Genomic DNA, 17726 nt, shown 5'->3' with positions numbered 1-17726 from the left:
TTTTTTTTTGCATGAGATGAATAGGCTGACATGAATAGGCTGATAAAATACTTCAAGAATTGGCAAACCATTCTTTGAAAGGCTGCCTTATTTGCAAAGCTTAAGAGAAGCAGTTTCTGTAGATCTACTAAACTGGCTGAAGCCTTCATTGATTTTTATTCTTAGAGTACTGTGCAGCAGAACTCCAGTCATCAGTCCTGTTTGAGGTGTTGAAGCTTTTGTGGAGCTCTGTCTGTTTGTTGCCATGGAACCAGACTTAATTCTGAAGCAGGAGGCTTCTCCGAACTTCAAAGCATGAACTTTTGTTACCCGTTTTGGTAGCACAATGGCTAACTCAAATAAATGCTGTCCTTCAGCCTGGAGGGAGCACAGTGGAACAGGCATATTTAGACCCTGCTCAAAGGAGGATGTTTAACTGCTTCTCTACTTTTCTCATCCAACAAAATAAAGCCACCTGTCCAAATTCTGTTCTAGTGTAGTCTCTAGTGGTTTTGTCAGTGTTACAGAAATGGTGGTACTCAGTAGACTGAGGTTTTAAACTTGAATCTTTTCAGGTACATTGAATTCCAGAGAACAGAAGCTGTCCTTACTACCTTTTAAATGGGGAACAGGTAGTCTTGGTCACCACGTGATGTCATCATGAGAATATGAGTATTAAGTTCAAACTAGGTGATCAGCTTTGAAGTTCCAGGTGCTCTGTCTGTAACCTGGCCTTTAATAATCCTTCCCTTTAACATCCACTTCCTGCTCTGTTTTGAAAACAAGAGTTGCTCACTTTTTTTCTGTACTTGCACACCATGCACCCATATTTTACGCATCCGTTCTCTTATGTCGTGCGACCTAGTGTTGAGTTTCATAGGCATTGAACAAGCAGGGAGCTTCTGAGGGTCCTTCTGTGCCACAGGGAATACTATCTATATTTATGCTGTCAACATTGTTAAGGATCAAGACATGCTGTTGCTAGTTTTTGTTGATATTTGCAGTCTGCTGTCCATAGGATTGTAATTGCTTCCTCTAATGATCTCATATAGTCCCTGTTCCCTGGAGTTCCTGTGGGCTCCTTGGATTCCCAGGGCTTAAACAAGTACTTCAGTAAAAGAACTTGGGCCCTGCAGTGTTTTGTTTGAAAGTAACTGACTTCTAGGGGCCTTCCTACCTAGCTCACCCTGCGCTGTGTGCCAGGGCTTGTGTACAGTGTTAGATGAGGAGAAGGCATTTGGAATAGTTTCTTTGAAGACCAGTTTGCTGAGAAGGGAGCTTCTTAAAGTAGTTTGTAAAAAGTGCTGCAGTGGTAGGTATAAACAAAGTCCTAGAGAGGAGCGTGTTCTTAGCACTTCACTCTGTGCTGAAAGGAGTTTCACTTGAGATTCATAGTCTTGCAGGTTAAGTGCATAAGCCTTTCCTTTTGAAAACCAAGGATGAACTATGGCAGGAGAAAGCCAAATTGCTTTGGCTTTGGTCAGTAGCTGGCACACTTGTGTACAACGTGGAAGAGCAAGCACCTGAGTGGTTTGTACACAGCCTTTCTGCTTTCCAGCAGCCTGATGGTCATGGGGTAGGGCTGCAGTGCAGAGGCTCTTGGCCTTCATCTGCAAGTTTAGCTATTTGAGGGCTCCTCTGGGTACTGGGGTACAAGTTTGAACCACTGAGAGCAAAGATGAACCAGCTTAGCAACAACCAGCTCAAGTTGTTGACATTTGGTAAAAGGAGAAACCTTGCTGCTTGAAATGATAGCTGCGCTTGTATTGAACCCTGTCTGTCATCTGAGAATGTGTTAGTTTCTCTGAACTTGTCAAGACCGAGTTTGCTCTGGATATGTCAGTTAAAATTTGCAGCTGCCTGGAGACATAATACTGACAAAAATTAGATGCCTCTGGTACTGGGTCACATGCACCTAAGCTGCTTACGTATCAGTTAAGGGTAAATCAAGAAGTATAGTAGTGAGAAGATACTTAGAGAAGCACTTGCTTTGGAATGTGGAATAGTTTCTTAGCACTCTGTAGATTTGTTTTTCCTTGAGAGACTGTATGCATGTGTTCACGTGCACTATGCGTGAGGTTGTGTGTTCCATATCAGTTGTGGCAGTATCCGTGGTGTGTTATGAAGTGTTGGTGTTGGCTTGAGGCTGCAGTTGAAAATTGAGTTATAGAGAAGATCAAAGAAAGGAGAACCCTGTTGGCTCATTGCCTGTCAATCCCAGCACCTTCAAAGAGCACTTGGGAATGGGGTGCCCCTGCCCTGCCTTCTTGAGCACTATGGTGAAGAAAGTTTCCTGGACTGCTCCTCTGGCTCAGTTGCTGACTCTTCAGCAGTTTGAGGCTCTGAAAGGTCTGGTTGTTACATGCCTCTTCAGGTGTGGCAGGAAGATCCAAAGTGAGAAAAAGAGACCGCTTTCCTGCTTGTTTACGCATAGCTTTCCTCTTGAAAGAGCTTAAGGCATCACCGGTACTGTGATAGGTGGAGTACTAGTGCTCTCATTAGGCTCCAGGTTAGCACATGAAAATGGATGATGGCTTCTGAAAGCAGCTGTAATACTGTCTGCTGACAAAGAAACCTGACATGTCGGTGGTTTTCAAGTGTCATGTGTACTTGTATCAGCTCTGAAAGGCTGGAGGTCTTTCACATAAAGCATGAGTTTGAATTAATGTCCTTAAATTACATATATGCAGGAACTTGATTTGAGAAATAGTGTGAGCAAATAATTGGCCAGGAGATTAAAGAGTCCGTGGCTTGTCTGTCCCTTTGCCCTAGTGACCCAGAGTAGGGTAGCTTAATGAGTTTTACCTTTGGACTTTGCTTCTGTACAGTACTGCTGAAACACACACTTTTTAAATGGTCAGGTTTTTAAACAGCTTTGCTGAATCAGGACCATTGTGATCTTAGTGTAGAAGTTGTACTTTTCATTTGTTGTTTTCATTTATCATTTTGGACAGTGAGGATGAGGCTTTTTGTGGTTACGTGCAGAGTGACCATAAAAAGGACTAGGACTATGTTCAGTTAAATAATAAACCATGCAGTTCCCTTCCTGTTGAATGGGCTACAAGAATCCTAAGTCTTTACTTAGTCCACTGCTGTGGATATTGTCTATTTTTCCAAGGATCTGGATCTTCTTTCTTTTCAGGCTGCTCCTAGAAGTTTTTGATCCTAATGTTCTAAGTAGCAGGATCTCAGGAAACTTCTGCAGAGAATAGGGACTACACATGAGATAAAGGGCTCTAAGAAGAATATTACATGTTACTGTTTCTGAAGAATCTCTGTATTTCTGAGAGAAAGCTTCTGAAGCAGGATTGGTATCCTATACCATACATAGAAGCACAGACCTAGTCCAGACTGTGGCTGTATTTGTACTCTGAGAAGCAAAAGGGCTTAGGTTTCACAGTAATAACTACTGGTTTCAGCATTAAATCTGAAATCATGTAACTCATACATTTATATCACATACACACATACATGCACGCGTGTTTTGAGGTGACTGGTCACACTTAATTGGGAGTTCTGAACTTAAGGAATTAGGTCCATCAATACCATATATGTCACCTGTGTTAATGAGTAGGACCCTTTCCTAATGCCATTTGTTGCTTTTAATGAGAGGACAGCTTATTGTACTTCTCTAATTTTGATGTTAAAAAGAAGGTAGAATAACAAGGAGGATTATACTGTTGATTTCCCACTGTCATCTCTCCAAAAAGGAGATTCGTTGACCATAGAAGGGAAGATAAAGGATGATTAAAATAATTATGATTGAGTAATCTGAGATAATTAAACTTTATATATGATGTCTCCTCTTCTGTGCATGTTTTATGTTAAATGAAGGCTATTGGAGTATAGGCTGTTCAGGAGGAGACAGTCTGAGAACAGGACTGAAGTGTGTAGGAGGAGGGACAGAAAGAGCTGGATGTGCTGTGGGGGAGGATATGAGTGCGCTGCTTTTAACCACAGATGAACAACAAGTAGCTGAGCTGCAGGTGGAGTTGTCCAGAAGCTGGGAGGAAGGACTCCAGACACCCAACCTCTGATGGAGGGAACTCGCAGGGACACCCAGCACAGGCTGCTTCACTGCGCTGCGGGCAGGCCGGGCTCCCCAGTGCTGCAGTTGCCTGACCTGCCAGGATTCACTCTCCTGTTGGAGGGAAAAGAGGAATTTGGTGGCAGTTTTGTCCCTCCCCACTACTTTATCTAGGTGCATTTTGAGCTAATTGTTGTCAGTAACGGGCACTTAAAAGGGTTGGGGAGAGAGGAAGGCAAATAAGCTTATGTTTCAGTGGTGCGGGAAGCAGCACAGGCATTGAGGTTCTGTATTAACAGATGGTGCCGGAAACAATAATTCAGCAGCCCATGAGGCATTCAGGTATACTCATCTGATGGGTGCTTTAGTCTTTGCAATATGGTTTTGAATACTACTTATTTGAAAGCCACTTTCTGTCGACTTGAAATGAAAGACTAGTGGTCCTCCCCTCATCTGTACTTACTATCACATCTCTGTGTAGAACAAAAGAAAAGTTGCAGAATTTTTCTGAAATAAACATTCTCTCTCAAAGCAAATCTTCCATAGGTGCAAAGTTGGAGTTCTACAAAGACAACAGCCTTTTTCTTTTGATAAAGGTTGAAAATTGTTGACAACTGAAGGATACAGTTTTCAGAATTCCTGTCCTCTAATTCACTGTGTCAAGTTTTGAACATTGTCATGTGGCCTGTTCTCCACCAGGTGTTGAACTGAAACTGTCCACGTTAATTTTAATCCCTATTTTCCCTTTATGTGTGAGATAATATAACTTTTGTTTAGAATTACTGTTCTGTTAGTTCTGTGCTAAATCTTATTTGAGATGCGGCTCTTTAGAATAAAGGGAAGTTGCTTTTGCAGATAAAACCTGCTTTATTTAAACCCCTGTTTGTGCGAAAGTGTTTTCAGTTACTCAACAGCAAAACTAAGAGGCTTGTTGAAGTTATTTGTTCATTATGGAAGTTAAATTAAAATCTGCTCAGCAGTACTTTGAGCTTGGGGATTTTTTTTCAGTAATGGTACAAAACTAGGTAGTAAGTGAGGACTTAATGTGATCCAGTTACTATTTAAAGTCAAATGTGTATGTTTCTTTCCTAGTGGCTGGTGGGAAGCATTACAAAAGTCTCACACCAACTAGTGAATGAGATTTGTAGCATAGACGGGTGTTGTATGTAGCTTGTAGCATTCAGCTATAATGCTTTTTCCCCCTGTTCCTTCTCCTTCACCTCCTGTGTGAGGCTGCCTTTTGGAAAGCTTGCGGCTGTTCAGTTCTACGCATTATACATGCTTGCTTTTGAACAGAAAGAGTAAAAATTACATGTGTTTTGGTAGATGTATACAAGACTTCAGAAACTAATTCAGATGAAGGAAATTAAGGTCAGTTTTCATTCTGATTCATTGTCTATATGAAGGTTTAGTGAATTAGTGGGTTAGATGGACTTCGTATCTTCAGTTAATTCATAAGAACATTCCTGATGTTTCCCTGTGTTAAAAGGAGCTGTGAGAAGAAGTGGACTGGCATGGGGGAAGAGGGAGAATATCAGCACAATCACTGCCACGTGACACTGTATCTCTCTGTCTGCTCAAAATACCATTTAATGCTCAACTGACTTTTTGTTCCCTCCCTTCCTTATCAGCAATATCAACTGTTGTAAGTTATTTCAAGTACAGAAGTGATTAAAAAAATTACTTTGGCTGTAAAGAGTACTTAATTCAGAGTCGCCATTGTGAGGGAACGTTATGTATGCTTAGAGATTCTAAAAAATGCAGTGAGCAAGGTGAAATTAATGGAATAAATACCAATTCCTGCGCCTTGATTTTTTTTTTTAATACTGTGTTACTTCTTTTCCCAGTGTTATGTAACCTGTGGGGAAGTTGGAGTCAACATTAACTTTTGTTTTTAAACATGTTTATAAAGGCTGAAACAAGAAATGGTCTGTTACTAAAATTCTATGTATGGATGAATACTTGTTTGACAGAAATAGTATATGGAGACCACGGGTTTTCTGGAGCAGGAATATGTGGTTTTGTGCCTTGATCTGGATATTCAGAGTTCTGTTAAATAGATGTTGAGTTTGCTGGCAGGAGAAAAAAAAATCTATTAATTCTTCTTTATGAACTGTTAATCTCAATTTGGGCATTAGTTACATTGCTGTTTTAAGAAGCTATCCATATTAAGCCTCTCTTCCTAGTCATTAAGTGCCTCAAAAGTTTTTGAGCCATGCCTAAGAATAATAAAGAAAAAAACCCTACAGTAAATAAACACGAGAACTTGGTAACAATCATGAGGTAAGACAACGTATTTACTTGGTGCTTGGACTCCCCTTTGTGAGCTGCAGCCTTTTGCAAGTACACAATCACAAAAACAGTTTAGGTCGGAAGGGACTTCTGGAGCCATCTGGTGTAACGTCCTGCTCAATGCAGGGCTGACTTCAGCACTAGATCATGTTCCTCAGGACCTTGTCCAGTCAATTTTGAGTATATCCAAGGTCAGAGTTACCACAGCCTCTCTAGGCTACGTGGTCCAGGATTTAGCCACTGCCACTGTGATTTTTTTTTTTCCCCTCCCCTTTTATCCAGTTGGAATTTACCTTGCTGCAGCTTGCTGCTTTGCCTCTTGTTTTTTCTGTTTGCATCTCTGAGAATGGTCATCCAGGCTAAATGAAACCGCCTCTCTTAGCGTCCCTGCTTGTATTGTAGGCCTCAGCACCCAGCCATCATAGTGGTCATCCACTGGACTTCCTCTAGTTTTTGATCTTTCTTTATTTTAGTCCAGGGTCCCCAAACTGGATATAGATATAGTCTCATGGGTACCAGGTAGAGCTTTTAATAATTTTTTCCTCTTGATCTTGCTGATACAACCCAGTCCATGTTTAATCTTTATTGCTGCAAGGTCTTACTGCTGACTCAGGTTCAGCTTTTTGCTTAGGTATTCATTCCATTTTTTATTTGTGTGGTAGTAGTACTTCAGATCAATGAAGAAATCTGCTTTCAGACTGGGAATAGAATTTTAGGTTATTCTGATAACATTGGGATAACCGGGAATTTTGCCACCTAGAAAAGAACCATTATGTATAGCTGGTCAAGTTCAAACTGTTAGACAGAGTCAGACTCAAATGTTGCTTTTTGTATGAGAGTCTTAACTTGCTGAAAGTCCTGTTTCAGAGAATTCTGCAGCATTAGTGTGGTAGGCTAGCACTGTGCATTATCCACATGCAAAATAGTTCCTGATTTGCTACAACCAGTCCTAACTGCTAAACATTAAGGATTACTGTCCGATTCATCTTTTCATGTCTTTGATACTTCAGCGCAGGCAGCTCTGCTTTGTTCACTTCTGAAATGAGGGCTGCCCTCTAAAAAAAGAAAAGGTAAATACAGAACATTGTAGTCTTGATAAGTGGTTTATCAAACCCTGCCTTTTTTCCCAGAAATCTAAAGAGAGATTTCAAAGTTACACTATTGCAAGCTTTCAGATGTCCTGTACTGCTAACTTTTATTTCTGTCTCCCTCAACTGTGGAAATTTTTTTCAGACCTGCAAGTATCTGTTACATTGTAAAGTGTCATTATTCTTTGTTCTTATGGAACATACTGGAATGTCAGTGGCTGGAAAACTCTGTTTATAAAATGTGATAGGGATTTATAAAAGATAATTTGTCATTAGTTGCCTCTCTCATAGATAGGCCAACTTCTAGGCTGTCTGGCTCTACTTCTGTTGGATTTGCTTATTCAGAAACCAAGCATTGTTCTTCCTTTACCTTGACCTTTGGCAATCTCTCAGAGATAAAATTCTGCAAACCCGGCTTTTATATGTGATTTTGGAATCTTATTCAAAGTGTAACTTTTGACTTGTTGATGAAGGTTCTTCACCATAGCCAAAATACTTGGCCTTTTTTGACAATATTTTGTTCTGTTGTGTTGTTTTGGTTTGGTCTTTTTTGGTTTGATTTTGGGTGGGGTTTTTTGTTGTTTTGGTTTTTTTTAATGGAAGTGTAGGTTGACTGAGATGTGGTCTGGGGTTGGGAGGGGGGGGAATGCAAGAACTGGCAATCACTGCATCTAGTGAATTATTTCTAGACACCAGTGTTATCTGGTCATGGGTACCAACTGTTGGCTTTCACCTGTGGAGAACGTAGATTTAGGGCTCTTCAGGAGATTTTGGTAGGTCTTCTGACAAGAATTTCTTCTCAAGTTTGTCAGTTCCCTAGTTGTCATGATTTATGTGTCTTATTCCTCCACTAATCAGGTAACCAAAATTGCTGTGATAGAATACGTTGCTGATTTTTCAGGGTTTCTTTTCTGTGCTTCTGGAAATTAAGTGGCTAGAGTGCAAATTTGGAACATCTAGAGGTGAGAATCTTTCTTCTGTTTATCAAGGGTAAGTTGTGAAGGTTATGGTTAGTACAGAATACAAAAGGTCATTGGAGGATGAGAAGAAAACGATGTTGTTATGCCTTTTGCCTCAATTCCATAATGGTGTGAGAAAGTGTTAATTGAATTTGTACCATGCCATGTAAGGTGGCTGGACACTTTTGCTCACAATGCAGCAAATAATTAATAAAATTTCTCTTAATATATTTTTGCTTAATAGGTGCTGTATGTTACTTGAAATGTCCTGTTTCAATGTAGGTTTCTGGATGCCTTGAGGAATAATGTCTGAGGAATAATGTCTCTTATGCTGTGCTTATGTGCTTGACAAAGGGTTTACCTAGTTGTTACGATTGGCATCTGCTTACTGTCAGACTCTTTAGATAAAGTCCGTTATACAGTCTAGTATGACTGCCTTTGCATAGACTGAGGGGCTCAAGACCTTAGTGCTCTCTCTTCATGTAGTTCAGAGTTATCAGGAAATTTCAGAATCTTCCTCCAGAAGCAGCTGAAATGAACTTTGACTTGCCTCTGTTTCTTTCCTGCCTCTTAAGAATACATGCGAGTCTGATACTCACTTGAAATTGTTTTTCAAGATAATTTTGTTCTACCAAATCTGAACCTTTTGAACGTTCTCCACTGCCCTTATTTTTCATCTGCTCTGCTCATGAGACTGGTAAGTCCTTCCAGTTGTTAATTTGCGTGACTATTCTAATTGTTTTGTCTTCTGAAAATAACCTTCTTAATTGAAAGACTAATTGAAATTTGAATGTGAGCATGCATCTTGAGAGAGCATGCAATGTGAGAGCAGGAAATGTTGTATGTGTTTTTAACACTGGTAACAAAAATTTACTTGCAATTGCAAATTTGTTTTGGGTAGATGCAGGTAAAAAATTGCATCAGTCTGTGCATGAGTTGGATCATTTTCTAGTTAATTCTCATGCATGTTTCTTCACAGCAACTGTCTTTTTAAGAGTAAGGAACCCATTTATTTGCAAATATAATCTCTGTGCTCGCTCAGTGTTAAAATAGTCTACCACAGAGCAGCATATACCATCTCACTTTTGTTTTGCTCACAACTATCATTCCATGCTGCATCCCAGTAGTTCACATACTGTGGTCTTTGGAACTTTGTCTAAGGAGCCATGTCAAAATAGTAACATCAAAATAATTAAAAATCATCAATTTCCAATTTTCTGGAGAACCCAAATACGCTAATTGTGACAATTCCAAAGTCCTAAGCTCCTGTACCTTTTTATTGCGGGCAACTGGTATATCTTGGGAGTTCTGGGGGAAAAAAAATACTGTGTGTTGCCTGGAAGTCCAGGTGTAGGGTGTGTGTGTGCACCAACAGGCATTAGTGGGTGTATGTGTGTCCTTCTCGCTCGGCTCCACCCTCTGACAGCTACCGAATTGAGGCCCATCCTTTTTTTCCTTTTGTTCGAGTGACATGCCAGAGAAACAGTTCCTTGACTCTGGTGTTACCAAACTTCAGAGGTATCTCAAGGGGCACGGTACTGAGCCTGCCTGACTAGAGAAGACTTTGAGACTTTTCAGGGAGGAGGTTTACAGCTGACTTTTAAGATCTGGACTAAACTGGCAGCAGAAGCCATGGCAGCCATGTCTCTGCTCCTTTTAGTGGATAGGTTTGTATAGTGAACTGGGGGGAGTGGTGGGAAGGGATGACCTTTTGAGAGGTGATTCACATAAGTGGCTAACCTTGCTTGGGACAAACTACAGCTGAAATGTGGAAAAAGTGAATACCTGAACACTTGTGGAGTGGCACTATGAACTCGTCATGCAGCAGTAGTTGCTGGCAGTTGGGTTATAGACTTCCTGTCTTTTTAGAAAGAGAATTGGACTGAACTAGATAAACTTTCTGCTTCTGTGGTGATGTGGGACTTTGTTTAAAAGCATAAGCTTGAAAAAGCTGTAATAGATGCCATATGGATAGGTTTGGCTTGATTACTTGTTGTTGATGTGGTTCTAATTTTTTTTTTTTAATTTGATTGAGGCTTCAGCCTGACTGTGACAGCACACAGGGCTATATAAATACTGGCAATATATGAATGTGCAGTATGTATATATGGCAACTATTCAGTAAGTTTATCTTAGCAGTGCTTATAGAACCAAAATGAAGTGGTTCTTAAGTTTTATTAAAAAATAAGGTTTTCCTGACACTGCTGAACTTATCTATTGATATTAACTTCCTCTCTTCCCCACAAAAAAGGCAGTTGGGCTGATCAGTATACAGTAATGGTGCAGAATGTGTGTGTTCAAGCAAAAGACTGTTCAGTCTCTCTCCTGTATCTCAGGATGCTATTTGTATGTATAAAAACATTAACTCTGGACTTAGAATTAAACTGTCTTCAGGCAGGTAATTCCTCTCCACAGCTCAATTAAAATAACAAGGTTAAACAGCTGTTTGGTGCCAAATGTTGTTTTTAGGGGACTGTGCAAAAGTAATTTTCTATTTGAAATGTTATCTCAGTTTAACTTCTGTGCTTAGTTTTCGTAAAATAAGCAGCTGCAGATGCTTATTGTAAAGTAGTTAACATATTCAATAGGAATGCAAATGTAACCCATGACACTTAATGGCTCCACACTAATGATACTGCAGACATGATGTATCATGTCAGATATTCCTGTTAATATCCCTGTTGTAAATCAGCATGGTGTGCTCTAATGGTTGTGAAGAGGACGATGAGACTGAGATAATGATCAGCATGTGATCTTTTCTTTCCAGGCATGTCAACCCTTTTTACATTCAAGATCTCAAATTAATTTTTCTGTCTTAAAACACTTGTAATTAAACTTTGAGATCTTTTACCGTAGCTTGTCTTTGGAGTAAAGGTTTGTTTGTTTTTAAAATAGAGAATTTTCCTCCTTGTTAACTTGTATTTTCCATTAGGTAAGATCTCCTTAAGTTACCTTTAGAGTGGATTTTTTTTTGTGAATTATATTTGCTCAGAAGTGAGACTGCTTAGTACTTTTCTTGAAAATCCGAGGGAGCTGTGTAAGCATGGGAGGAAAGGAATTCCTGTTTGTGCTGTGCCAGCAGAAAAATGAAAGCTTTTCCTATAAATTATTTGCTCTGATACATATATGGCAGAAATCATGACTTCCTTCTAAGGGAGTTGCATTTTGAGGGTCTACTTTGAGTCCAGAAGTCTCAAGTAGTGGCTTTATCAGGACCCTGAGGTGTTGTCCTGATTTATTGCAAAGCTCTGCAGAAATCGGACCAGAGAACATTCCATAGTATTTTTTTTTCCTTAGTTTGTCTGAAATTAGGTGCAAAGGGAGCAGCATCTCTTCTGCTCCTTCCATGCCAGCCCAGCGGTCTTGTGGTTTACCTCTGGCTTGTTCCAGTCCAGGACAGATCAGGGTTTAACAATGTTGTGTGTCCTCAGTCAAAGCAAGAACAGGTTGTAGTTTGCGATTCTATATCTGATTGTGCCACTTTGTGGCTTCTGATAACGTTATGCCTTTTGGGAGTTTTGAGGCTTTTTGGAGTGCATAAAGAGTGTGGACGCCAGCAAAACACCAGGACTTAGGCACAGACAGAGAGCAGAGAAAAAGAGGAAAAGGAGAGTAAGTTGCTCTGTACAGAATGGGAATTGTATGTTGACCGTGCTTGGTGCTTTCAGTTGAATATATATTTTAAAGTAAAAAAAAAAGTTGAACTGGAAATCCCTGACATAGTACAAAGAGAGGAAGAGATGCCTGGTGCCCTAGAATGTACGGTGGAAATCATGCGGACAGAGAAAAGTGAGCTGAGCAAGTGCTGTGCCATCTGCTAGATAAGCTGTAGAACAGATTACTTATTATGATGCTCCCTCTAAAGGGAAAACAGTTAGGATTGTGGAATTGAATGGAAAGCAAGTATGTGAGATTGACTTTTCAGATTTAGTTCATCTTATGCAGGCACTTGCAGCAGAGAGCTATTATACTTTATCATTCCGATTCATCTTTATTTTGCTCTGAGGTTGAAGACCTACTGCTGCTCTTAAAATCCCTCAGAGGAGGTTGGGGGGATTGTTGCTTGTATATACCTGTGCTAGGAACCTCTCATGTGGGTAGATAGGGAGAGAAAATTGCCTGTTTTCCTGTAATTTTCATGTTATTGCAGCACTAATGAACTGTGGTGAAAGCCTTTTACTTTGCAAAAGAGGATTTGAATGTGCATGGAACTGTCACACAGGTGTGCCTCCTTGTGGGGCTCTTTGAGGTGTCCCTGATGCTAGAAGTTCTTGTTTTCTCTGAAGACAGTATGTAGTCTGGAATTCAGTTTGCTTGCTTCTGAAGTAGTAACAACCTTTTGCAAGAACAGCCAGCCTGTCTTGCGTTGTGTATCCTGTTTACCTGCAGTGGTTTTGGTGATGTTATTCCTGTCATGTTTTCCTTTTTATTCCTAGATATTTTTTAGAACTTGCTTGATACTTCTCCATTTTAAATTAACTAAACATGCATATAAAAAGTAATCTCATGTCTGTCTGTCTTTACATTTTATTTCCCTGGTAGCTGTCTTAAATGATCCTATAAATCCATCATCTCAGGCTGTCTTACATACATGTTATGAACTTGGGCAGGGGTAAGAAGATAATTACATGCAGAAGCCCTTCAGGGTATTAAATGCTCAGACAGAACGGATTCTTTATATTGCCAAGGTGAAGGAATTGCTGGTGAAAAGAAAGCAAATTCAACTGAGATATCTTTCATGAAAGTTGTTTTTATGATGGTCTCTCTTTCCCAAGCACTAGCAGTTGTAGTGGTAGCAGTGTAGTCGAACTTGCTGATTAATGCTCTAGTTAGCTTATAAATCTCTTAGGTAGCATTACAGCTGTAATGATGAGCTACAGGAGAGCTTCGTAACACTGAAATAGAGTATTTAGTTATAGAGACAAAGCAAATCTTTGGTTTTGGTCCAGTAGTTTAGCTGTAGAGTTATAATTTCATGCTTTGAAAAAAGTGGAAAGAGGGAAAACATGGCAGTATGTTTCTATGTTTTCCATGCTGTTCTTCTTTAATGCTTTCCCTACAGTTATTTCCCCCACATCTTTATACTATTTTTTGTGTGAGGTGAGGTAGGGGAGGGCTGAAAGGGGTTTGTAGAAGTACAGTTACTGCTTAGCTTTGACATCAGTTGTTACTGACTCATGTGATTTCTGTACCAAAACACTTTGTTCTTATCTTATTAATATGATAATCTGTTCGTGGTTTGGGTTTCAAGGTAACTGTACCCTTGTGATATAGAAGCATGTGATAATTTCTGTAAATATATGCATATTTAAGGATGGCAGTGCACCCTGTTAACCTTATAATACATTCCAGCATACTCTGACGTTTGTGCTTCAATTGTTTTTGTCGTATTAAACATTTCTCCTGTATTCCAAGCAATGTTATCTCTACTGTTGTATTTATGATATTGTTCATGTTAGCTGATCCAAAGTGGCCAGGAAAAACAACTTTTTAGTTGTCCAGGTCGTTCCTATTGCAGATGTATATTCAGCCTTTTTAGAACATGAAGCTCAATATAGTTTTATTTCCCAAACTGCTGCACTTTATGAATAAGAAGCAATTTGTACTTGGTGGGTCAACCCACTGGGCATTAAGGTAGTAACTGTAAGTAAGGAAAATCAGTAATGCCAGACTGGAAGCATCTGTGGTATGAAGGTGCTATAGCTGCCTGCTGATTGAAGTAGCAAAAATGCTTTTGTCTCAGTGGAATTTTTTTTATCTTTTAAATGAGGGAGCAAAAGCCTATAGTAAAGTTCCCACAAAAACCTACCACAAGGTATGTAAATAATTGAGCTAACCTGGACGTGTTTGAATATTTGCTGAACTAGACAGTAGGGCAAAAGAAAATCTGTTACTTCAATAATCCAGACATGCCACGGGTTGTGCTCTTGGAGGAGCTGAGTGCTACCAAAAGCATGAGGACTGGTCTGTACTGTATGTCCAGTTTTGGAAAAACATAGTTGTGGTGAGAAGACATAAGTCTGGCATATTGCTTTATGATTAAAAACTAGCAATGTCAATAAAAATAATTTCATTTTCAGTGGCTTTATGTCTAGCTTGATGACTGTTATTACAGTATTTAAGCTGGTTAATTTGAGACATTTGAGAGAGACCTCAGAATTAACGTGTTTTGATAGCTGCTTTTAAGGTTATTCAGGAAAAGTAATCTTTTATGAAAGCAGATCAAATACAGTAAATGGCTACTATGTCTGCAACTTTTTTGTGATTTTTTTTTTTTTTGGTAGTAGTATGTTATAACAGGCAGGTGGAGGATGTTTATGCAGCAAGAGATTTAGTGTCTTCATCTTACTTTAAAAGAATGAGGCTGAATGATCTAGAGGGAGGTTAAAAAAGAAGGTTGCTTTTAGAAAGTTATAAATGAACTTTTTTTTAATCTACTAAAAATTCTTACTTAACCAAGTCCATTGCCTAGTATGGTGATAATACTGCATGGTGTACCTCTTGAGGATGGGAAACAGTGCCTGCCAGCACAACCACAAGAGTTGGAATATGTGATTGCGATACATAAGGTTAGCAAATTGTCTATCCTTCTGTTTATTATAATTAATCAACCTTTTTTCTTAATCAAACTTTTTTTTTTGTAGGAATTTGTTTACCAGAAAGCAAAGTGCAAGATTTGAAAAACAAAATGATGTAGGATGGAAGTTGTTTGGAAAAGTACCTCTCAGAGAAAACTCACAGAAAGATCCAAAGAAAATACAAAAGGTATTTGTTTAACTCTGTGTTAGGATTAGTGGTGACTGTAGAAGCCAGTTAAGTTTATGATCTGTATATATGACTGTGAAGTCTATTTGTCGGATGAGTTGTGCACAATTTCTCAGACAGTATCAAAGAAGGTTCTTCATTGAAATTTTACTTCTATTGTAACAGTGCCATTCAAAAGAATATGTTCTGTATGGTCATTACATTGAGTACTTCATGAAAGCACATACTACTTTGGTATAAAGCATTTCACGTGAAGATTCAAAGTATATGAACATGTATTTGTTTTTTATAATCAGGCTTAGTAGCTATTTTGAAAATCTTTCACATTTCTTTATCTTTGTTCTAGCTTTCACTGGTTTGTGGCCTTTGTGTTATAGACCCATCTATAACATGCTGTTTGAAGGGAAATTGTGTTCTGCTGTGCCTTGGCTTATTTGTGCTTAAATAATAATTAAAAATACATAAATTCAAGATAGAGTGAACAGTAGAGTGCCAGAAACTTGTGTTGGAATGCTAGTTTCACCCATTCCTTGTCTTCTGAAGTATTTGCTGTTTGGAGTTGAAATTTTCCATGTGTGGGCCTTGATGAAAATTTGGTTACTGACTTGAAATGTTGGAACGATACAATACAGTTCAGGATAGGTGAGTGGAATAAAAGATTTTTTTTTTTCCTTGTACAGTATAGTTCAAAAGGGAGTGTGTATTGAAATTGTTTATTGAAGTGGTTCCCTGAATAGAGAAAAACTTTAATAGCATCAGAAACACCAAAGGATTTAGGTTTCTCCCTGTCTTCATTGCTGCTTAACTAGTTTTGACATTGGTTTTTATGTGTGTCCGTTGCTTATATTTGCCAGTAGTTAGAGCCATGATTTGTCAAATTTTAGCAGCTGTTTTTGAGGATGGGGGAGGGGGCTGAAGAGGTTGTACAAAAATCTTTTTAGGCCTTCCTTAGTGTATCGTAAGAGAATGAAAAATACAGTGAAAACCCCTTTTCTCCTTCTCTGCACATCACTTCTCAGCCATAGCATTATAATGTTGCTGAAAACACAACATTTCAGAGGACTGGTTCTACTACAGATGAACCCAAGCACATTGCTAGTGAATCAAATAACCTGCCTTCCCAATGGGGAAAAGTCTTGTGAAATCCAACTATGTGGTCAGTAGTTCATGAGCTGCTCTTTCAGTGAGAAGAAAACATCCTCTTTCAATCTGTCTCACTTGATCTGGGATTTTTGGATTGCATATAGGCATTTTATGTGTTTGGGGCTTTTGTTGTATGTCATTCGGTTCTCACTTACCTTGTTCAGACCACTGTGGGACTGGGAAGGTTTGCATGGAGAGAGACCATGTAGTTAGAACTTCAGCTGCTGTTGGTGAAATGAGAATGCTGCTTGATTTAGGGTAAAGTGCTCTGGAAATCCAGGTGTCTTCTGTGACTGTTCTTAGCTGTAGCTAGGCTTTTAATTTAAGTGAAGTTCAAGCAGCTTTTTGAAGTTGTCACTGTGATCACCCATTCAGATTTATCTACAGCTTATCTCTATACAATTAACAGCTCCAAAGTGTTCACCAAAGATTTTTGATGACACAATTGAAGAGGCTTAATAATCGCAGTACTCAGACACTTAGCAGTGTATTTTATTGTAGTCATCTCTTCTTTGATAAGTTGGTAAATAATTTAACGTTTCGTGGTTGTTGCTGGTACTGTGAATATTTTTCCTTTAGACCCAAACTGTCTTACATCGTGAGTATTCAGTGTTCCTAGAACATTACAACTTTGAATGTTGTATTAAATTTGTTAGAAAAAAGTAGCTATTAAAGAATTATGTGGTATGGTTTCCGGCCATTAGTGAGTTTCTGGCAAGATTGCAAGTCTGAAACAATTGTCTCCAATGCCTCTTGGATAACAACAACTAATTCTTCCTAATTTATTTGATGCTTTCCTGAAGTTATTTTTGACATGTAGAATTTGAGACATGGGTACTACTGTAAATAACTAATCCAGCCTCACCCAGTACCCAAAAGCACATCCCAATGTAGGTTACCCCTCACAGGTTGCTTTGACAATGACAAAGTAGCACTTGTGTTGCAGAGTTTTTTTCCTCATTTAGAGGTATGCTTTTAGCTCTTCGACTTGTGCCTAAAGAACTTGCATATCTGTAAGTGGAGGAGGTGACAGCATATGGCTGTTGGATTGATGCTTGTTGGGCAACACCAGTTCCTTCTCCTTTCTGGAAAAAAGGGTACTAGGCCAGAAGAATAAATGCTCTGGCTCTGTTTCTACCTTGAGGTATATATTTTATTTCCAAGGCCAGAAGAGTAGGTGCTTGAAAGATCCTTATCGCACATATTGAAGAATTTGGAGGTATGCAGTGAAATGTGGGAGTTGGGGAAGAAGATGGCTGTGATAAAGGTAAATGGTTAGTGTCCTCATAAATTACTTCAGTGTCTGCACTTTTTCCTGTGGGGTGTTAAACAAGGTGCCTGAACTATTTCTTTTGTAGGTGGCAGTTAGTTGTCTGCACTTTATGCTTTACTTGAAATTGGGCTTGATTTTTTTTTTTAATTTATTTTTCTTCCCAGAAGTGGGACAGACATCAAGGGCCTTCCTTAAAGCTC

The 17726-nt window shown here is 39.1% G+C and overlaps 1 protein-coding gene across 2 annotated transcripts in view; it reads left to right on the top strand.

Moving 5' to 3' along the window:
• Positions 1-17726, top strand: part of TBC1D14 (TBC1 domain family member 14) — a 76999-nt gene that overhangs the window by 8118 nt on the left and 51155 nt on the right. Inside the window, exon 3 of one of the 2 annotated variants that reach the window (XM_075499713.1) lies at positions 14990-15110. The exons of the other annotated variant lie outside the window; for it this stretch is intronic. Within the exon in view, the coding sequence (XP_075355828.1) occupies positions 14990-15110 (121 nt within the window). The remainder of the gene's footprint in view (positions 1-14989; positions 15111-17726) is intronic. 2 annotated transcript variants of the gene reach the window in all.

Source organism: Mycteria americana, chromosome 4 (genome assembly GCF_035582795.1).
Source record: "Mycteria americana isolate JAX WOST 10 ecotype Jacksonville Zoo and Gardens chromosome 4, USCA_MyAme_1.0, whole genome shotgun sequence".
In the NCBI taxonomy this organism is placed as follows: Eukaryota; Metazoa; Chordata; class Aves; order Ciconiiformes; family Ciconiidae; genus Mycteria; species Mycteria americana.
Note: the sequence above shows the minus strand (reverse complement) of the source record. Positions and strands in the feature narration are given on the sequence as shown.